Raw genomic sequence first — 24111 nt, forward strand, 5'->3', positions numbered from 1 at the left:
TGAGAATATAAACTCAAAATAAAATGAAGAAGAGTAAAATAAATCCATGTCTTTAAGAATCTTTTAGGGGTAATAGAAAAATAAACTATGACTATCATGTGGTATGATAATTACTTTTATAGAGGGGTGCAGTGGGATGTTATTGAAGCATTGAAGATAAGCACCTACCCTGGGCTTGAATCACCTGGTACAGACGAAGTTTGAGATAAATCTTGAAGAGTGATTATTAGTTAGCCAGATGGATAGAAAGAAGAGAGATCAGAGAGGGGAGTCTCAGACAGAGGAGACAGTAAATGCAAAAGCCCAGAGGTGTGAAAGAATTTGGAAACTTAGGGATGAACACTGATTAGATGGCTGAAGCATAAGAGGTGTGGGGATGACAGTGGGAAACAGGCTTAAAAGGTCATTTCACTCCATGATCCCAGTCATTTACAGCCGCAAGCTGTCTGTAACATCCCTATGTCTTGGGATGTAAATTTTCCTAAGTAAAGGCAGAACATCACGCTGGTCTATATGCTATTGTTGAATGAAAACCCCTTCCTTTTAGTAGGCCTTGATGCATGTTAGTGCCAGGGCTGGTCTGGGTTTAATTTCTTACTTTCCACAAAATGGAAGTGGAAATGGAAGGAATGCTCATGTGAAGGTAGGTTGTAGTTTGCCTGGTGGCTGCTCTTCAGGGATCACAAACTACACTGATATCAGAGGTAAAGTAAATTGCCGGCTCTGCCTGATCTTTCAGAGGTCCCCTTTGTTCCAATCTCCATGGGTTTTTTTTTTTTTTTTTTTTAAATTGAGTTTGGTGGTAAATGCTGGCAGTTTCTGAGGCTACTCAACTATTAAAATACTTCATTTTTAAAAGCGGAGAGAGTTGCTGATTTCCACTGTTGGATGATTTGGACATGGGACTTCTCACAAATACCACGTAGAATCTTCTAAATAGTTTTGGATGTTTGCCAGGATAACTTGAGTGTTGTTAGTATTCAAAGTGTTATTTATTCAGTCACATATCATGACATTTTCAAAGAAATTGAGAATTGGAAGGCTTTTTTTTGTTGGTGTTAACCCAAAACCCAGGTGGCTTCCCAGGTAGTGCTAATGGTAAAGAACTCACCTGGCAAGAGATGTGCGAGATGTGGTTTTAACCCCTGGATTGGGAAGATTCCTTGGAGAAGGGCATGGCAACACACTCCAGTATTCCTACCTGGGAAATCCCATGGACAAAGGAGCCTGGTGGGCTACAGTCCATCGGGTTGCAAAGAGTCGGACCTGACTGAAGTGACTGCGCATGCACAGAACACAAAACCGGTTTGCTCTGAGCGGCCTTGACTGGCTGAGCTGGACCTGGCTCCTGAGATTTCCATCAACAGTTGCCCAAGCTGTATTTAGGGTGCTCTCTTTTTCTAGGAGGTTGAAATTTCCCAGCTGATTATGACTTTCTAGAAATGGACCTAACTGTAGCAATTGCACCAAATTCTGTGTCTGTCACAACTGTTGGAAAGGAAAGAGTATATTTTACATGTAAGTCTGAGCCCCTAATCTGAACGTGGATTTCTTCTCAGCATTGTTAGATGTTGGCCACAGCAGCTGAGTGCTTTTGGTTGGAGACAGACACTGTTAATTGCTTTGTAATGATGCCTCTGTCATGCGCAAGGATGGCAGCAGGACAGTCTATTTGTTTGCTCACCATGGGAAGGAGCTAAGTGTCAGGGCTTGCAGCTGCCTCACAAATGGCTGGGTTTTTAGCACAGCAAATAAAACAGCTGAGCTTTGATGATACTGTAATGGAGGAGGTAGATGAATTGGGGCAGACCTAAGCTGAGGGTATTATGTGAATGTCTAGATGTTGAATTCACCATAGTATTGCAGATGGTGAGTGAAGCTTCCCGTTGATGTCTCTGTGACCAGCTCTCTCACTGCATGGTCTGAAAAGGAACTGTTTGCTTAAATGTTATGATGTGTGAGAAACCCAAGGGGTAGGGAGAACCTGTCTCTGTGTCTGTTCATATGCTCCTTGAATGAATGTATTCCAAAACAAGTGATAAATGGGGCAACAGAATCTGTGCTAGTCTAAATGGGTTTTCATCAGCCCCGAAGCATAAGGCCCTTAAGAGAAACACAGAGAAATTCTTTAGTAACTGATGAATAGTGATAGTTGCTTACATTAGATTTTCTAATTCCAAATATCCTTTCTCCATATCCTTTCTTTTAAACTAGTTTCTTTTACCTGTTAATTTTTTCCTCTTAGGATGATATCAGTTGCCCCTAAGAGAACCTCTCAGAAGCCAAAATATTCTCGTATCTCTCATTGAGTGAAAATTAGAATTAAAAACAATTTATGAGAAAACTGGAAGATTCATAGAAAACTTGTGAAGTAAAATTTGAGCATGGTTCTCCTTTTTTGATTATAACAAGGGATTTTGTGAACATGTAATTGCATGGGGTCATCTTTGCTGTGTACAGAGATTTAACAAGAGAAGAAATAGGGCTAAGAGAATGGGGGAAGTGGGCAGAGAGAAAGAGAGGGAGCCAAATAGTGAGAGACAGAGGTAGTGTGAGGGAGGGATTTTTATGAAGAGACACTGTAACTTCTACCTACAAAAATTTCTGGTACTACTAATTGTGCTAATAGCTGGTGGGATTGTGCAAAGGACCTTGAAACTTCCTCTACAGTCTGATCTCATACTATGTTGGAAACATGTCATATTACAACTTGCAAGAGTTTGGGGATTAAATTTGTTTTAGAGCTTGGCTAAAGAATAGGTCTGGAAGCCCTAATTAAATGATTGTATTGTTTGAGAGAACAACTTCTTTTCCTACCTAAATGAAACACTTGCTCATCAGAAATGCAGAGATTGACATTTCCTTTCAATTCCTTGGCATTGCACTGGAGAATGACACCCTAGCCAAGATGAACCCATGGTGCAATTGTAGCAATATTTTGTTAGGAAAACATCTATTCTCCTAAGTAATCTGGTTACTTAGATAACTTAGTTTGGTTGTCACACAGTTGAATAAGGACATAATGTAAAATTTCAGATAGTGCTAATTTTCAGAAGGCCTAATCATACTTGAGAGGCACTGTAAGAATAATATTCACATGGACATTAAAGGGTTTAACTAGCTTATCAAGTTAAGTCATTTGTGATTGCTTAGGTTCTAATAATTATATTATTAACCTTTTAAAATTGATGTCATTTATGCTACTTTTATAAATTTTTATTTATGTCACAATTCTGGCTGAATTATTTTCCATGATCTTATATTCTAAGCAAATGGAAGTTGCTCTTTCCTACCCTCCCTCCATTTTTAAATAAAATAATACTAGTAGAATAAGTTAGTTATAGCAGTGTTGATCTGGTTTCGGGTGGATTTAGTGAGTAGATACAGGGAGGCAGATTTCAAAAAGTTATCAGAAGAATATTTAGCATTATCTTATTATCTGGTAACCTATCTCATTTCTGATAGGATTCAAGTAGTAACTGTCCCTATTGCCAGAGGATCCCTGCTAAGGATTAGAATCCCTGCTAAGGATTATGCATTATTGTGAGTTTTGGGCATAAAGACATTTTAAGTGAGTCTAACACCAGTCAATCCTAAAGGAAATCAACCCTGAATATTCATTGGAAGGACTGGTGCTGAAGCTGAAGCTCCAATACTTTGGTCATCTGATGCGAAGAGCCGACTCATTGGAAAAGACTCTGTTGCTGGGAAAGATTGAGGGCAAGAGGAGAAGGGGATGATAGAGGGTGAGATGGTTGAATCGTATCACTGACTCAATGGACATGAGTTTGAGCAAACTCAGGGAGATAGTGAAGGACAGGGAAGCCTGGTGGGCTGCAGTTCATGGGGTTGCAAAGAGTTGGATACAACTTAGCGACTGAACAACAACAACAACTTCAAGAGACCATATACTACTAAAGGTTATATTGTTAAATCACTTCTTCATTTTACTATTAATAGCAATAATTGCCATTTGGTAGGCATCTATTATATATTATATACAGTGCTAAGCATTTAATTTATACCTTCCTTGGTTAAGCTTCATACCAACTCTCTGTAGATATTAATATAATCCACACTGATGTGGATTAAAGAACTGTTTTCTGGTTTGTTTGTTTGTGTTTTTTTTTGTATCTATTATCTTGACTCTTCCAGTAGATTATAAATTAATTCTTAAGAGAGAAGTCAATGGTTACTTTGTAGTATTCCTTATAGTTGCTGCAAATGTGAAAGGATAGAACAGGTTCAGCTTAAAAATTGTCTGCTCAGTCCTGCTTCCCTTCCAAACCTTGTGAGTGTTCCCAAAGCCACAGGAATGATTGCCACAATGCAGAAGCCACAAGCTTGGTATTTTCTCACTTCTCATCCTAGTATCTGTTGGGGAAGTTACTTAAAACATCTCTGTGCTTCAACATTCTCATCTGTAGGATGGGATAATAATAGTGCTCCCTTAATTGGATTGTTATAAAGATTAAGTTATTTAACACATGCAAAGCGTTTAAAATATTATTAGCCTCAGTTCTTTCTCATTTAATAATGAGTATTTAGTTTTGTATATATTTAAGTTACTCCAAGAGGTTGTTTCTTTATTGGAATTCAAGAAAGCACTAGTTAACTTCTTCTGGGTGTCATTATTTTGAGATTTCTACAGTCTTATCTGATACATCAGTTGGGAATTTTTAATAAAAAACCCAGAGGGAAAGAAAAATTAACTCACCCAATAATTTTACTTCCATGTGTTTCACTCACTTGAAGGGAGCCCAAGGTACATTAAAGATTACAAAATTTTAGCCCTGTAGTCACAAAGATTTCTCTCTTATCTTCAGAATTAAGTTTTTAAGATGAACTCAGAATTGAGTTTTCCATCAAATTTTCCAAGTATTTATAATATCATGTGTATGTGTTTGAGAGTTAAAAAGGGAAAGTTCTTTATAATCTCTTTGCTCAGTCGCTCAGTTGTGTCTGACTCTTTGTGATCCCATGGATCACATGTAGCCCACCAGGCTTCTCTGACCATGGGATTTCCCAGGCAAGAATACTGGAGTGGGTTGCCATTCCTTCTCCAGGGGATCTTCCGAACCCAGGGTTTGAACCCAGGTCTTCTGCGTTGCAAGTAGATTCTTTACTGCTGAGTCATCAGGGAAGCCAAAATAACTTTAAAAATAGTGAATCATAGGTTTTTGGACTACCTTCGGCTTATCAACTTAGGATGCAAGAGGTAGTGAAATCTTTCCAATGTAATGGATTTTTTTTAAAGTTTTAGTTACACATTTGAAGTCCTGATTATACCCTATGGATTTGTTTTTGAAAATCAAACTAAGAATTACAATATCACAGAATCCTTTCTATTTCATCAGGTTCGTTTCACTATTCATTCCACACATATGATTTGTAAAATTCTGCAATATCTAGAAAACCTTGATTATAAAAGGTACTTATATATAAAAAAGTACTTAAATATAGATGAGAAAGATAGATGTTTGCTCTTCTTCTGATATTGATGCTAAATAAAAGATGGAATGTTTTTGTCGAAAACCAGTTCCTCATTTTCCTTCCCCCTCCCCACTCTAAACACAGTGTGAATGCAGTGTGAACAAAAGCTTCCTTAAATCTGTTATTCAGTCCAAGTGTGTGTTAGGGGAAAAACTGTGTATAAAACCTAACAACAAAACAAGAGAGTTGTAAATAGAAAAGTAAAGCATGTAGATGAGACAAATATTCTCTGCTATAATTTTAAAATCCCAGTGGGGTATACGTGTCAGAAAGAGGGACTACATACTCATTAATTTAAACACAAATTCTCAAAAGCAATATTCTAACATGTCAATTTGCCATGATAGATTTATCCATTGAAACCAGTCCACCAGTCTTCACCAGCATGTAAGATCTTCATTCTCACAGTTCCATTGAAATGGAGTAAAGATTTTCACACAAGTATCTTAGTAACATAGTCTTTCCTGGATTGTATGCAACATTGTCAGTTCACAGGTAATGAAACTCCTGGTAAATGTTAGCTTCTCACACAGTAGCAGGGTCTTACATGGAAAAGGGCTCTGTTCATTTTCTATTAAATCACAGGAAGAGATTATAGAATTGGTTAATGAAAACAGCTTATTTTTTGGAAATCAGTTAAAAAATCTAAAGTTATGAGTATAAAGTAATAAAAGGAAAAAATAGCTGCTGGGATTCCCCTCTTCTTTACAGTGATATGGTAGAAATACAAGGAAAACGCACAACATCCTTTAGTTAGGAAATCTGGTCCCTTCGCTTGCTACAGGGCTCAGTTTAGAGTAAGGAAAGAAAAAATATTTTTGGCTGCAGCTTTAGTAAACAATGAATGACAAAAAATATTGCAGAAATATCAAGAGATCTGACAACTCTGAGCACAGATCTTGTCACATTGATATTGCCTATATTCCTCCATGAAGCTTGGCAAATAAATAACTGAGCCCGATTTTGGTGGAAGGAGAGAAGGAAGTACTAGTTCCAGCATTGAACCAAGGTTAAGAAAAAACCCAACCAACAAAAACAGTTATTTCTTTTCCTGAATAATAAAGACATCATGTTTGCATATAGAACAGCTTTTGCATTATTGCTCTACGTATACGAATATATTAAAGAACTCATAACAGACTACACATTACAAACTTAAGGTTCTTTGGTGAAGAATGAAAGAAAACAGTATTTGAGCTTTAAAGAAAATGATTTCATCCACTTTGATTTTATCTGTTGATCCGCTGGATCCTTTCACAGAGCAGGGAAAGATACTGTGTGAGTTTCACCATGGCAACAATTGCCACGCCCCCAGCCATCATGCAGGTTGGCCAAAAGAGTGAATGGAACAGCACGTTGGAACTGTAGAGTTTGGTTAGGATGACACTCTTCTGGTTTCCTTCCGGGTCAGAGTAGCAGGAGAAGTGTTGGTACTTCCTGAAGTTTTCCATGACAACATTCACCAGGGACAGGGATTCTTCAAAATTTTTTCCACACTTGGGTATATAGGAGCACTGTGGAAAATGAGATAAACTGTCACCAGACAATACTGTGTGTGTGTGTGTGTGTGTGTGTGTGTGTGTGTATCTGGTACGAGGAGGAGTGTAGAGGCCAACTTAATGATCTGTGAAATAAGTGTGATTTTTTAAAGAATATATATTCAAACTAGTGCCTCCAGAAACTCTAAGAACTCACACACTGATTAAAACAATGCTTTTAGGTATTTGACCAAGATGTACTTTGATAGCTCATTCATATAGTTTAAATATTGATTAAAATCAAATAACTCAAGTGGATTCATTTTGCCACAGCTAAGCATGGTGTTATTCTCCATTGAATATACTTTTCCACAGAATAGGGTGTCAACCTTTCGTCATATCTGTCCACAACTGTCCATGTAATATCAAAAGCTGCCAGTTCTCTCAGGGAAAGTAGTTTTCTCCTGTCTTTTTTGGCTTGGCTTGATTATTTGCAGTCAAATCACCTTGGCCAAGAAGACAACTATACCCCTGATGAGTTGTTAAAAATGAATCTTTTAAAGTGTAGGGATATTGAATAGTTGAAGAGCTGTGATAAATGGTTCATGCCTAGTTAGCAATGACAAAGTAAATTTTTCCATAAAGCAAGGAAAAATAAAGCAGAATTAATTCAGTTTACTCTTAAACTAGTACTCATCTGAGAATTTAAAATATCTTTTCTTTGATCTTTTCACCTATTATCATTCTTGCTGTGTCTTCTATATGCCTCTCTTTTTTTCCTACGTACTTATATCCTTTGATTTCTTTCTTTGTACCTCTCTTTTCCTTTTCTGCCCTGTCCCCTCCCAATGATATTTTCCCCCTCTTTTCCCTCTTCCTGTTCTTTCTCTTTCTCCTCTCTCTCCCTCTTCTCTGGGTACAGATGGAATTAAGGAACTTTGTAGTTTTTCTTATTATTATTTATAGACATGTTTTCGCATATATTTTCCTAAATTAAAAAGCATACTGAGTGAAGTAAGTCAGACAGAGAAGGACAAATATTGTATGATATTGCTTATATGTGGAATCTAAAAAATGGTATAAATGAACTGATTGATAAAACAGAAATAAAGTTACAGATGTAGGAAACTGTCTTATGATTACCAGGGAGGAAGAACGGGGGAAATAAATTGGGAGATTGGGACTGAAATATATACACTACTATATAGAAAACAGATAACTTATAAGGACCTACTATATAGCACAAGGAACTCTACTCAGTACTCTATAAGGGTCTATATGGGAAAAGAACCTTAAAAAAGAGTAGTTATAGGTATAACTCATTCACTTTACCATTCAACAGAAAGTAATACAACAGTGTAAATCAACTATACTCCAATTAAAAGAAAGCAGTCTTTGAGGAGATCAAATCTCTGTGACCCTCTTCCTCGGTCTGTAAATGAGCAGTGAAAAAACTGATATAACAATGAATCTTTTTTTTTTTTTAAAGTTAGGAAAAAAGTGATTTGAGTCACTTCTCTGGGAGATACAAGGGCCTTGGTTAAGTCTTTACCCTCTTTATGGTAAAAAAGGGTTTTTATTGCCTCCCAATAGGAAAAGTATTCTTATTCCTTGTTATACGCATTATCAAAAGATTAATTTAATTGATTTATCTGAATTAAGATGGTTAGTGACAAGATTGCTGATACACTGGTATTTTATTGTGAATTAGAAAATTATGCTCATTAAAACACTGTTATTCTCTGTTGAAAAATTGTCATACTACACTGACTTCATGAAAAAAACCCGTATATCTTACTGATATTGCCAGTTTATAAGACGTGATTTAAACATTGACAACCATGACTTTACAGTGTCACTGGCACTCCTAGGATCGTACAGCTCTGTACACAACTCATAGGACTGTATAAAGAGACACTGGTGAGGTGAGCTGTTGGTGAACTTCGAGGGACACTGATGGGAGCTTTGGGGCAGGACTCTGGAATTCCAGACACCAATTTAGACTTGTATATTTCATGGAAAGGAAATAGAAATGGAAGGAGTTTTGCTAATAGAGTATGTTTGAATGACTCTTTCCCCTGATTTACTGAGTATTCTGGCACCTCAGTTTTTTTTTTTTTTTACTGTGCAATAATTATTGGATTATTTCTCTATAAACATCAGGAAGATTCTGCAATTAGTTAAGAAAGGAGGATGCGCATACTGATATTCATTGTAAACAAGGCTTAATGTTCTCATACAAGGGCTGGTTGATACTTTCAGATTTAGTCAGCTAGGAAAAGATGTAAGGACACTCTTCAACGTGAGTACTGCAGAGACCTGGTGCTAGCACAACATTAAGGGTCTGAAAGTGGCCCATGAGAGAAGAATTTCTCAGCGAGTTATAACTTGGTATGAAAATTGGCCTATGACTGCTGTGAAACACGGTTTCTACCAGTTGGATCAACCCTTTCTGGATCAAAAGGGTTTAAAATAATAAGGGGATACCTTTATATTTTTCCTTCTTCAGAGCTGCCCAGATCATGTCTATAATTTTTTTAATGCTTTGATTCAGGAAGCAGTAAAAAAATTTAAAGACATTTGTGGTTGAGTTAAAAATGAGCCACTTTAGAATATAAATGCATCAGGCTTCTTTATATTTTGGTGCCAAGAGAATTTATAGCAGGAGTTTTAGTGGCCGACAGTGCTAAGTTATTGAAATGATCTCAATAAAAATGGCGTTCCATTAAAAATAGAGTTTTTTCATTTCTTATGCTCTTGTGAATTGATTTGACTTTAAAATTTATTTGGATAAATGTTTATCAGCCAATGACAATCATTTTGTCACTACATAAGATTCTTCCGGATACAATGGGATATAAATTACTTTTGAGACCATTTAGCAAGGCTGTAATACAGAAGTTGCTTTATTAAAGTTTGAAGCCATCAAGGTCTCAAATGCACGTGTTTAGACTAGCAGATGAGGCGTGTCCCATATAGTTGGATGTGGGTCCTCATGGCCAGTGGCACTTAGAAATGCAGCTCCACGTTACTAGTGGGGAAAAGATTCCTCTGCTCTTGTACTTTTAGCTTTTTCTAACCATGCCACCCTCCACCTTTCAACACACATAAATTGCCTCCCACTAGACTAATATTAGGCACCCCACTCCAGTACTCTTGCCTGGAAAATCCCATGGGCTGAGGAGCCTGGTGGGCTGAGGAGCCTGGTAGCCTGCAGTCTATGGGGTTGCTAAGAGTCGGACACGACTGAGCGACTTCACTTTCACTTTTCACTTTCATGTATTGGAGAAGGAAATGGCAACCCACTCCAGTGTTCTTGCCTGCAGAATCCCAGGGATGGGGGAGCCTGGTGGGTTGCTGTCTATGGGGTCACACAGAGTCGGACACGACTGAAGTGACTTAGCAGCAGCAGACTAATATTATCCCTGGAAATTCTACCATATGTCAATAATTCATTTGCTTTTATTATTAGTGAGAACTTTTGTGCTTGTGAATATACGAGGTGGTATAACAAGCCCCTGACATGTCATTAGGAGATCTGGTTACTGTGTTACTGGTTTTCTATAACCAAGTTACTTGGCTTGTTGATTCTTCAGAATTAACTTCTTTATTTATACAATGTGGTTATATTATATATATAATATATACATTAAGCTATTAATGTTGTATAAAATTAATTAATGTTATATATAATTATTGTATATACTGATGCCAGGAGTCTTCCTGGCAGGGGTGTGTGAGGGTTAAATTATGAATATGCGTAAAGCCTCAATAAGTTTTAACTGTAAATTTTTTATTGAAATGTCCCGTTTGTCTGTATGATATATAAAGTCTTCAACTACATGCCCCATACTAAAGTACAAAAGCTTTAAGGATGGTAATATGACTAGATCTATGGTTTTCACAGGAACAGACTTGTTTGATAACTCTTATCACGTGTTCCTTGTTTTTGTGTCCAAAGAGATCTGACATTATGCTAAACCCTATATTAGGATTCTAGATTTCTGCTTCAAAGTATAGCCATATGTTTGTTTCTAAGACTGGTATGAATTTGGGGTAAGGATTTAGTGATTTTATGATTACATCATTTATGTGATTAGTTTAGAGTATGTAGAATGCATTTCAACAAATGAAAATTTGAGTAAGTGATCTATGCTTAGTTTGGAAAATGTAATGTAGATTGAAAAGATAAAAATCCTGGAGTTCTTAAATCATTCTTTTTTGATGGAAAGTGTGGTCTAGGAAAATCTTTATTTAAGAGTCCATGATATATAACACAAAGGAACATAGGAATAATAATTTTATATATAAGACACTTGCAGAATATACAGAAGAACTATACAAAAAGATCTTCATGACCCTCATGATGGTGTGATCACTCACCTAGAGCCAGACATCCTGGAATGTGAAGTCAAGTGGGCCTTAGGAAGCATCACTATGAAAAAGCTAGTTGGAAGTGATGGAATCCCAGTTGAGCTATTTCAAACCATGAAAGATGATGCTGTGAAAGTGCTGCACTCAATATGCTAGCAAATTTGGAAAACTCAGTAGTGGCCGCAGAACTAGAAAAGATCACTTTTCATTCCATCACAAAATAAGGCCTTGCAAAAGAATGCTCAAACTACCACATGAACACCTTATGGCCAAATTCAGACTTAAATTGAAGAAAGTAGGGAAAACCACTAGCCATTCAGGTATGACCTAAATCAAATCCCTTATGATTATATAGTGGAAGTGAGAAATAGATTTAAGGGACTAGATCTGATGGATAGAGTGCCTGATGAACTATGGACGGAGGTTCATGACATTGTACAGGAGAAAGGGATCAAGACCATCCCCATGGAAAAGAAATGCAAAAAAGCAAAATGGCTGTCTGGGGAGGCCTTACAAATAGCTGTGAAAAGAAGAGAGTGAAAAAACAAAGGAGAAAACAAAAGATATAAGCATCTGAATGCAGAGTTCCAAAGAATAGCAGGAAGAGATAAGAAAGCCTTCCTCAGTGATCAGTGCAAAGAAATAGAGGAAAACAAGAGAATGGGAAAGACTAGAGATCTCTTCAAGAAAATGAGAGATACCAAAGGGAACATTTCATGCAAAGATGGGCTCCATAAAGGCCAGAGATGGTATGGACCTTACAGAAGCAGAAGATATTAAGAAGAGGTGGCAAGAATACACGGAAGTACTGTACAAAAAAGATCTTGACAACCAAGATAATCACGATGATGTGATCACTCACCTAGAGCCAGACATCCTGGAATGTGAAGTCAAGTGGGCCTTAGAAAGCATCATTACAAAGCTAGTGGAAGTGATGGAATTCCAGTTGAGCTATTTCAAATCCTGAAAGATGATGCTGTGAAAGTGCTGCACTCAATAGGCCAGCAAATCTGGAAAACTCAGCAGTGGCCATAGGACTGGAAAAGGTCAGTTTTGATTCCAATCCCAAAGAAAGGCAATGCCAAAGAATGCTCAAACTACCGCACAATTGCACTCATCTCACAAGCTAGTAAAGTAATGCTCAAAATTCTCCAAGCCAGGCTTCAGCAACACGTGAACTGTGAAATTCCAGATGTTCAAGCTGGTTTTAGAAAAGGCAGACAACCAGAGATCAAATTGCTAACATCTGCTGGAAAACAAAAAAGCAAGAGAGTTCCAGAAAAATATCTACTTCTGCTTTATTGACTATGCCAAAGCCTTTGACTCTGTGGATCACAATAAACTGTGGAAAATTCTGAAAGAGTTGGGAATACCAGACCACCTGACCTGCCTCTTAAGAAACCTATATGCAGGTCAGGAAGCAACAGTTAGAACGGGACATGGAACAACAGACTGGTTCCAAATAGGAAAAGGAGTACTTCAAGGCTGTATATTGTCACCCTGCTTATTTAACTTGTCTGCAGAGTACATCATGAGACATGCTGGGCTGGAAAAAGCACAAGCTGGAATCAAGATTGCCGGGAGAAATATCAATAACCTCAGATATGCAGATGACACCACCTTTATGGCAGAAAGTGAAGAGGAACTAAAAAGCCTCTTGATGAAAGTGAAAGAGGAGAATGAAAACGTTGGCTTAAAGCTCAAAATTCAGAAAACAAAGATCACGGCATCTGGTTCCATCAGTTCAGTTCAGTCATTCAGTCGTGTCCAACTCTTTGCGACCCCATGAATTGCAGCATGCCAGGCCTCCCTGTCCTTTACCAACTCCCAGAGTTCACTCAGACTCACGTCCATCAAGTCGGTGATGCCATCCAGCCATCTCATCCTCTGTCATCCCCTTCTCCTCCTGCCCCAATCCCTCCCAGCATTAGAATCTTTTCCAATGAGTCAACTCTTCGCATGAGGTGGCCAAAGTACTGGAGTGTCAGCTTTAGCATCACTCCTTCCAAAGAACACCCAGGACTGATCTCCTTTAGAATGGACTGGTTGGATCTCCTTTCAGTCCAAGGGACTCTCAAGAGTCTTCTCCAACACTACAGTTCAAAAGCATCAAATCTGGGGCGCTCAGCTTTCTTCACAGCCAATTCTCACATCCATACATGACCACTGGAAAAACCATGGCCTTGGCTAGATGACCTTAGTCAGCAAAGTAATGTCTCTGCTTTTGAATATGCGATCTAGGTTGGTCATAACTTTCCTTCGAAGGAGTAAGCATGTTTTAATTTCATGGCTGCCATCACCATCTGTAGTGATTTTGGAGCCCCCCAAAATAAAGTCTGACACTGTTTGCACCATTTCCCCATCTATTTCCCATGAAGTGATGGGACCAGATGCCATCATCTTCATTTCTGAATGTTGAGCTTTAAGCCAACTTTTTCACTCTCCTCTTTCACTTTCATCAAGAGGCTCATTAGTTCTTCTTCACTTTCTGCCTCAAGGGTGGTGTCATCTGCATATCTGTTGTTATTGATATTTCACCTAGCAATCTTGATTCCAGCTTGTGCTTCTTCCAGCCCAGCATGTCTCATGATGTACTCTGCAGATAAGTTAAATAAGCAGGGTGACAATATACAGCCTTGACATACTCCTTTTCCTATTTGGAACCAGTCTGTTGTTCCATGTCCAGTTCTAACTGTTGCTTCCTGACCTGCATACAGGTTTCTCAAGAGGCAGGTCAGGTGGTCTGGTATTCCCATCTCTTGAAGACTTTTCCACAGTTTATTGTGATCCACACAGTCAAAGGCTTTGGCATAGACAATAAAGCAGAAATAGATGTTTTTCTGGAATTCTCTTGCTTTTTCCATGATCCAGCAGATGTTGGCAATTTGATCTCTGGTTCCTCTGCCTTTTCTAAAACGAGCTTGAACATCAGGAAGTTCACAGTTCATGTGTTGCTGAAGCCTGGCTTAGAGAATTTTGAGCATTACTTTTACTAGCATGTGAGATGAGTGCAATTGTGTGGTAGATTGAGCATTCTTTGGCATTGCCTTTCTTTGAGATTGGAATGAAAACTGACCTTTTCCTAAGAGAACGCACTGGTCATAGTGAACACCCTCTTCTAACAACACAGGAGAAGACTCTACACATGGACATCACTAGATGGTCAACACCAAAATCAGATTGATTATATTCTTTGCAGCCAAAAATGGAGAAGCTCTATACAGTCAGCAAAAACAAGACTGGGAGCTGACTGTGGCTCAGACCATGAAATCCTTATTGCCAAATTTAGATTTAAATTGAAGAATGTAGGGATAACCACTAGACCATTCAGGTATGACCTAAATCAAGTCCCTTATGATTTTATAGTTGTAGTGAAATAGATTTAAGGGACTAGATCTGATAGATAGAGTGCCTGATGAACTATGGATGCAGGTTCATGACATTGTACAGGAGACAGGGATCAAGACCATCCCCATGGAAAAGAAATGCAAAAAAAAAAAAAAAAAAAAACCAAAATGGCTGTCTGGCGAGGCCTTACAAATAGCTGTGAAAAGAAGAGAAGTGAAAAGCAAAGGAGAAAATGAAAGATATGAGCATCTGAACGCAGAGTTCCAAAGAATAGCAAGAAGACATAAGAGAGCTTTCCTCAGTGATCAGTGCAAAGAAATAGAGGAAAACAATAGAATGGGAAAGACTAGAGATCTCTTCAAGAAAATTAGAGATACCAAGGGAACATTTCATGTAAAGAAGGGCTCGATAAAGGGCAGAAATTGTATGGACCTAACAGAAGCAGAAGATATTAGGAAGAGGTGGCAAGAATACACAGAAGAACTGTACAAAAAAGATCTTCATGACCCAGATAATCACGATGGTGTGATCATTCACCTAGAGCCAGACATCCTGGAATGTGAAGTTAGGTAGGCCTTATAAAGCATCACTACAAAGAAAGCTAGTGGAGGTGATAGAATTCCAGTTGAGCTGGTCCCATCACTTCATGGGAAATAGATGGGAAAACAGTGGAAACAGTGTCAGACTTTATTTTTTTGGGCTCCAAAATCACTGCAGATGGTGATTGCAGCCACGAAATTAAAACATGCTTACTCCTTGGAAGGAAAGTTATGACCAATCTAGATAGCATATTCAAAAGCAGACATTGTTTTGCAAACAATGGTCTGTCTAGTCAAGGCTGTGGTTTTTCCAGTGCTCATGTATGGATGTGAGAGTTGGACTGTGAAGAAAGCTGAGTGCTGAAGAATTGATGCTTTTGAACTGTGGTGTTGGAGAAGACTCTTGAGAGTCCCTTGGACTACAAGGAGATCCAACCAGTCCATTCTAAAGGAGATCAGTTCTGGGTGTTTTTGAAAGGAATGACACTAAAGCCGAAACTCCAGTACTTTGGCCACTTCATGCAAAGAGTTGACTCATTGGAAAAGACCCTAATGCTGGGAGGGATTGGGGGCAGGAGGAGAAGGGGACGACAGAGAATGAAATGGCTGGATGGCATCACTGACCTGAGGGACGTGAGTTTGAGTGAACTCCGGGTGTTGGTGATGGACAGGGAGGCCTGGCATGCTGCAATTCATGGGGTCGCAAAGAGTCAGACATGACTGAGCGACTGAACTAAACTGTACTGAACCACCCAATTGCACTCATGTCACATGCTAGTAAAGTAATGGTCAGAATTCTCCAAGCTAGGCTTTAACAGTACATGAACTGTGAACTTCCAGATGTTCAAGTTGGGTTTAAAAAGGCAGAGGAAGGAGAGATCAATTGCCAACATTGTTGGATCTTCAAAAAAGCAAGAAATTTCCAGAAAAACATCTATTTCTGCTTTATTGACTATGCCAAAGCCTTTGGACTGTGTGGATCACAATAAACTGTGGAAAATTCTGAAAGAGATGGGAATACCAGACCACCGACCTGCCCCTTGAGAAATCTGTATGCAGGTCAGGAAGCAACAATTAGAACTGGACATGGAACAGCAGACTGGTTACAAATAGGTAAAGGAGTACATCAAGGCTGTATATTGTCAACCTGGATATTTAACTTATATGCGGAGTACACCATGAGAAATGCTGAACTGGATGAAGCACAAGCTGGAATCAAGTTTGTGGGAGAAATATCAATTACCGCAGATATGTAGATGATACCACCCTTATGGCAGAAAGTGAAGAAGAACCAAAGAGCCTCTTGATGAAAGTGAAAAAGGAGAGTGAAAATGGTGCCTTAAAATCCAACATTCAGAAAACGAAGATCATGGCATCTGGTCCCATCACTTCATTACAAATAGATGGGGAAACCGTGGAAACAATGACAGACTATTTTTTTGGGCTCCAAAATCACTGCAGATGTATGAATGACTGCAGCCATGAAATTAAAAGATCCTTGCTCCTTGGAAGAAAAGTTATGACCAACCTAGACAGCATATTAAAAAGCAGAGACATTTCTTTTCCAACAAAGGTCTGTCTAGTCAAACTATGGTTTTTCCAGTAGTCATGTATGGATGTGAGAATTGGACTATAAAGAAAGCTGAGCGCCAAAGAGTTGATGCTTTTGAACTGTGGTGTTGGAGAAGACTCTTGAGAGTTTTTTGAACTGCAAGGCGGTCCAACCAGTCAATCCTAAAGGAATTCAGTCCTGAATATTCATTGGAAGGACTGATGTTGAAGGTGAAACTCCAATACTTTGGCCACCTGATGTAAAGAACTGACTCATTTGAAAAGACCCTGATGCTAGGAAAGATTGAAGGTGGGAGGAGAAGGGGATGACAGAGGGTGAGATGCTTGGATGGCATCACCAACTCAGTGGGCATCAGTTGAGTAAACTCTGGGAGTTGGTGATTTACAGAGAGGCCTGGCATGCTGCAGTCCATGGGGTTGCAAAGAGTTGGACATGACTAAGCAACTGAACTGTACTGAAGACACTTGCATACCACTTAAAATTTGTTTATATATATATATATATGTATTTCTTTCTTTTTTTTTTTTTTTCTTTTTTCTTTAACATGGCTATAGGCCCTTCTTTTGTGCCTAACATATGATTACAGAGGGACTTCCCTGGTGGCTCACATAGTAAAGAAGTTGCAAGCAATGCCAGGAGACCTGGGTTTCATCCCTGGGACGGGAAGGTCTCCTGGAGAAGGGAACGGATACCCACTCTGGTGTTCTTGCCTAGAGAATTCGATGGAAAGAGGAGCCTATTGGGCTATAGTCTATGGGATTACAAAGAGTTGGAGACAACTGAGCAACTAACACTGTGACTATAGAAACCTAGCAAAACTCTGAGGCAGCCATTCAGGGGAAGATTTAGACTCATATCTTTCTTCTCAATCCTGAATTCTGTTAATAAACTTTTTTACTTTCCCCGATCTCTTAAATTCCCTTTAGTATTGAAAATACAGGGATGGCCCCATAGCATGACCTTTCATCTTCCAGCTGAGGAAACCTGGGTCCTGTCACCCTCTTCTGACTGTCCTTTCCCTACCAACAGAGATCCAGCAACTGCATCTCCTCTCCAGTTCTTTGGAAAAGGACTGAAAATTTTTGTTTCTTAGCCTTCCTTCCAGAAACTTTCACATGGATAGAATTATTTTTATTCTTATGATGGACAGAAGTTTTGAGAGAGTACCTGTTGGGTGTTTGCTTAGACATGCTTCACTAGGCAAGTGTGAAGCAAAAAGTGACAGGCCTTCAACCCAAAACTAAAAGCCATGGGGATGAGTGTGGGCAGTAAGAGGGGGATGTTTGGCTGGATAACCTCACTGGTCAGCCTCCTTTCCCTTATGACAGGAGGAAGGAAGCTGCCAATTCTCAAGATCACCTAAGGGAAAGGGTTTGTTCTACATTTGTTCTTTTATTAAAAAGGCAGTGTCTTATTTCAGAGAGGAGTTAAGTTTAATGAAATCTAATGAATACTTTTTGAGTAACTCTAAAGTACCAGGTTGTGTGCTGGGCATAGGCATGAAAAACATAGACAATTTGAAACAGATCATTAGAGAGACATAAGACAACGCCGGGAGGAATGAAATGGGACAGCAATGAGGCTGAAGAGGCGCTCAGTAAAAACTCTACACTTCGCAGAAAGTGATGTGAAAGTGAAAGTCATTCAGTCATGTCTGACTCTTTTTGACCCCATGGACTGTAGCCCACCAGGCTCCTCTGTCCATCAAATTCTCCAGGCAAGAATACTGGAGTGGGTAGACATTCCCTTCTCCAAGGGATCTTCACGACCCAAGGATTGAACCTCAGTCTCCTGCATTGCAGGCAGATTCTTTACCCTCTGAGCTTCTAAGGGAGACTACACTTCACCGAGGTGGGCCACAGATTTGCTCTCAGAAGTCTGTGGTGTCTAGGGCATGCTAGTGCACAATGCCTATGAGATATAAACAAAAGCATTGCTCATGTGAAACATAAATATTCTTGGTTCCGAAGTCAGATAGGACTTCTTCAGTGTCCTCAAACAATGAGTGCTGTATACATGTTTATTAAGCACACATGGTGTGCCAGGCTTTGTGTTCTGTGCTGGAGAAGGGGACATAATCCCTATGGTAAAAGGATGTAGAGATGCCCAACTGTCTGTCTTGGAGCACTCTGGCCCACAGGCATATTCTGAACTTTTGAGTTCTTTGAACCCTAGTGATGGACAGAGGAGATGAGGGAGTAACTGGGATGTTATTTTCATTCCCATTTGAGACTTTTAAAAAAGCAAACTCACAAAATCTAGTGTAGAGTTTAAGTTTGCACTTGTAGTATCTGCTTGCTTTTGGCAAGTGGGACTGTTTGAAATGTTTCACAGAGGAGAGGAAAACAGTATTCACAGTCTGCTATGTGATATGGTTTCCTGCAGTACTGAGACACAGGTCCCTCAAGAGAGGTTTCCTTTTCTGTGTTTCCCAGAGCTTTCACATTTGTTATGGCATTTCTGCTTGATGTGGAGTAGAGGGGAAGCTTAAAAGACCCAGGAAATTCACTAATGAAATAGGAGCTGTGTGGAGCCTCAGGATTAGTCAGTAACCACAGTGGATTGAACTGGGGAGCGTTCAGGTCCATGATGTGTCCAATTAGGCCTTGAGAAAGTCAGCTATCAAGTCTGACCTTGCCCTTCACTCTGATCCTCTTTCTCAGCAATGGAAAGAATTAGGTTCATTTTCCAGGTTTTTCTTCTTGATGCTCAGTGCAAGCTGTTTGGGGGAACATTCTTCCCTCCATTTCTGCATAAAGATGCCCTTAGTTGTGCAACAATTCACTTTTGGTGAGTAGTGACTAAACTTTGTCAATCACAGAATCATTTCTGAATCTATGGTACACAGGCAGTTTCAGCAAATATCCAATAAATATTCCTAAGTTTAAGGTCCTAATTATGGGGATGTCATGTGTCAAATTTCCAGGCACATTTTCCCCCTCTCTTTGCAGGGTGCATGTCTGTCTAATATCCATTCTGTGTAAACTGGTGTTGCATATACAATTTTGTCCCTGTGGAACACAGATAGTTCTCTCCCTTGCTCATGGCCTTTTACTTGATCCTAAACACCTCTTGACATATGATGGGATGGCGTGGATTCTCACCTATTCACTGAAATATATCATCAGAAGGGTAAATATTCTATAGAATTTATAATTTTTAAAGCTTTTATCTTACTCTCTCAAGAGAATGTGCTGTTTTGCTTTTTAAGAGATATCATGTTGAGGTAAAGAGATTTAGTTTTAATTTAGACCTAAGTTGTGAATGTTTGACTTTGCGAAAATTATTTCATTTTCTGAGTTCAGCTACATTTTGTGAAGTGGTGGTAGTAGTGGTACCTAATATGTGGGACTGCTGCTGCATTTAACCAGTGAGTTCATATAAAATATTTAGTCTTATACAGTGCCTGGCATATTGTAAGCTCTTGATAAAATATGGCTATTGTTACTTTAGGAGTAGGGTTTTAGTCAGGATTAAATGAGATGATTTTTGTAAAGTTTTTAGCACAGTGCTGGCATATAGTATATCATAGACACTAACAAATGTGGGTCCCTCTTTTTCTCTCATTTAGATTCTCAACCTCACTTTATTTTCTTCCCTTTTATCCTTATCCTATTAAATGCTGTGCAGAGGAACTCAGTGCTTACAAGCTTTGATTAAAATTTTAGAATCTCTCAGCATTCAAGATAAAAGCTAAATGAAATTGAAAGCAGTGGTTCTGCCAGTGCTTGGAGAGTTTTAATTGTCACACATGGAGAAGGATGGTACTAGTCTTCTAGCGGGTAAAAGCCAGGAATGCTGCTGAACATCCTACAACCTACAAAACAGGTCTCCGCCCTTCTCTCACAGACACCAAAGTAATGTTCCACCCCAGATGTTAGTGGTCCTGAGGTTGAGAAATTCTGGTCCAAATATGTATCCTCTCTGCATGTGGGGAAACCAGAAAGCTTCAGAGAGGGTGACAAAATGAGGGGTGATGTTGAGTTTGGAGCTTTAAATAATTGGCTAATTCATACAAGTTATTCTCCACTCAGAATAGCTGTCTTCCTTATTATAATTCTATTATATACAAACATATGTATATGTATAAAATATGGTATTGTGCTTGTGTGTGTGCTAAGTTGCTTCAGTTGTGTCTGACTCTTTGCGACCCTATGGACCCTAAAGTAGCCCTCCAGGCTCCTCTGTCCATGGGATTTCCCAGGCAAGAATGCTGGAGTGGGTTGCCATTTCCTTCTCCAGGGGATCTTCCTGACCCAAGTATAGAATCCCCATCTCTTACGTCTCCTGCACTGGCAGGCGGATTCATTACCACTAGTGCCACCTCGGAAGACCATATAGAATTATACTACATATCAAAAATGGATATATTTTCTGGTTTTGCACAAAAATTCATTTGAAATATTCTCTTAAACCAGATGGGCACTTTGGGGGATCCCTGGTAAGTAAAGTTTTAACCTTTCAAAGGAGATCAGCATTGAGAAGTTTAACAACCACAGTGAATCAATACTCAGCCACTGTTTATGATCCCAGTGACAGCCTTGTTGCCAGGAGAGGCAGCGGCCCTTGAACCTACTTGCAGCTCCTAGAGATTGTTAGTCAGGCAGTTGCTCCACCAGAGCATGCCAGCTTATCAGCTTAAGCTGCTTCAGTTTTATTAGTGACAAGAGGTTGCTCGCTGGGTTTAAAAGCTAAAGAAAAAGAATATATAAGAGGGTGTAAAAATTTAAAAATAAAATCCTTTTGAATCTCATTCTATAAAGAAGCAGAAAGCTTGACTGATATCTCTTTGCCTCCTGTTGTCTCAAATCAAACATTTTCAGTAGTGTGCCTCATGTATCAGTAAAACCATGCCCATTCCTTGGTAACTATAGGAAAGGTTACTATTTTTGGTGAGCTTGGGGAATAGTAATAGGAAGGAGAGGTGAAGATGGAGAATATTTTAATTTTCTCCTCAGGAATATTCTGTATGTTTCTCATGCTACCTTAAGATCATGGTTTAGTGACCTTCTGACATGGTAATAACTGTATTTTCAATGTATGTATTATACTTCTAATTAAAGGCAGAGGACAGCTAACCAGAGAGTGAAGAATCACTGGGCCAAGAAGGTGAGCCTACTGTTTGGTGTTACCTTTCCCCTTGGAGTGTCTGTTGATTCTAAAAGGGGCTGAGATCCCAGAAGGCTAGATAGAATTTTTGATAGCCTTGTTGAGCTAGGGGTAGGAATGATCATTACAGCCTCTCAAATGTGGGCCCATATTCACTTTGGGTTGGGACAGTTCAAGGCTGCATCCTAGGAGTGATGGTCAACCTGAAGAAGATAGGTCCTCACAGGGACTTCAGCTCAAACTTGAATATTTCGGTTTATGTAGTCAGAATGAGGTGATCATGATTTGTAGCTAGGGGCCTTGCAAAAGCAAATGGAAATAAGTTTTGGAAAAGATGATGTCATGACATCAAACTAGGCTTAGAATTGTTTTTATAAATATGTTTCAGATATGATATCTGACATCTAATAAAAAAATAGACAGACATTACAATATAGCATGAAAACAATCAAGAAACAAAAAATAGAAGAGGCCCATAGGGTCTTCAGATTTCTTGAAGTCATCAAAATAAGCTTTAAAATAACTACAATTTTACTTTTTATGTTGAAGAATTTAAAAGACAAAAATTAGAATATTGCAGAAAGCTAGAAAGTATAAAATAAGATTGAAACGGGTATTCTAGAAATGAAAAATACGGTAAGAGAAATTAAGAGCTCAATGGATTATGGGTTTAATGATAGACTTTTCAGAGCTGAGGAAAGAATTGCAAATCAGAAGATAGGTCAATATCTAGAAAGAAGCACAGAGAGACAAAAGGAGGGAAAAATACTAAAGAGACAGGGAGCTATACAGGGGATGAAATGAGAATGCCTAACATGGTCCATTGGAGTCTTAAAAGGACAAGCAGGAAAGAATGAGAGCAGAGGAAATATTGATGAGATAATGACTGAAGACCCCCTAAAACTGCCAAAGAACATCAAGGAACAGCAGGAGCAGCAGGCCCTGGGAACACTAAGCGGGCAAGATAGAAATAAATGTTCACTTTGGCACAGAACAGTAGTTCAGCTGTGAAGAATTAAAGAAATAATCTTTAAAGCAGACCAAGATTACCTCCAAAGAAGTAGCAATTAGACTGAGAGCTGATTTCCAAATAGTTATAATTCTTACCAGAACACAAAGGAATGTTTTCAATGTACAGAAACAAAAAAACAGCCAACTTAGAATTATATACTCAATGAATAGATACTTTGAGAATGAAAAGAAAATATATTCAGACAAATGAATACTTTCAGAGATTTCTTTTTTTTTTTTTCCCTGCAAAGTCCCTAATGCCTTTTATTTCAGTCAAAAAAAACTATTTATATATTTACCTTCTTTTAAAGTTCCCCATTTGTTGTAAAATCAATTTACACAGTTTTTCTAAAGGTTACATTCAGCTAACTCAACAACCCACCGCTTACTAGTCCTGTAAAGTTCAGGAATGATGGACATAACAGGGGACTCTGAAGTCCAATGGCCTGGGTTTAAGCCTGGCTTTGCTGTTACTAGTTAGGTGAGCTTCAACAGCTTGCTGAATTTCTTCAGGCATCTGCCTCATTTATAAAGGAGGCCATAGTATTTTAGGAGAGTTATGAGAATTATGTAAGGGGCTTTGCTGGTAGCTTAGATGGTAAAGAATCTACCTACAATGCAGGAGACACAGAGATTTCTTTAGAGAAGATATTGTACTAAATATTAAAGAATGTTCTTCAGGAAGTAGAAAAAAAATAATCCAGATAGAAGACCAAAGATAAAAGAAGGAATGAATAATAAGGAAATGGAAAATGATGGGGACGCATCTAAGTAGATAACTACGACATACAAAAGCTGGAGAGGCAATGGCACCCCACTCCAGTACTCTTGGCTGGAAAATCCCATGGACGGAGGAGTCTGGTAGGGTGCAGTCCATGGCGTCATGTGGGACACGACTGAGCAACTTCACTTTCACGCATTGGAGAAGGAAATGGCAACCCAGTCCAGTGTTCTTGCCTGGAGAATCCCAGGGACGGGGGAGCCTGGTGGGCTGCCATCTATGGGGTCGCACAGAGTCAGACACAACTGAAGCGACTTAGCAGCAGCAGCATATACAAAAGCAATATAATATCTACATGGGCTTAAGGTACATGTAGAATAAAAATGATAATATGTAACCTGAAAAGAGAATAAATGAAGGTAAATGTTTTAATAGCCTTGATTAGTCAAGATTTCAAGTTGTAAT

At 38.9% G+C, this 24111-nt stretch overlaps 1 protein-coding gene across 1 annotated transcript in view; it reads right to left on the reverse strand.

The window, feature by feature from the left end:
* Positions 1–6722: 6722 nt before the first annotated feature.
* The window catches only part of KCNMB2 (potassium calcium-activated channel subfamily M regulatory beta subunit 2), a 40172-nt gene continuing 22783 nt past the window's right edge, over positions 6723–24111 (reverse strand). The window contains exon 4 of the mRNA XM_052648512.1: positions 6723–7007. Coding sequence (XP_052504472.1) covers positions 6723–7007 — 285 coding nt within the window. The remainder of the gene's footprint in view (positions 7008–24111) is intronic.

Source organism: Budorcas taxicolor, chromosome 1, assembly GCF_023091745.1.
Source record: "Budorcas taxicolor isolate Tak-1 chromosome 1, Takin1.1, whole genome shotgun sequence".
Classification (NCBI taxonomy): Eukaryota; Metazoa; Chordata; class Mammalia; order Artiodactyla; family Bovidae; genus Budorcas; species Budorcas taxicolor.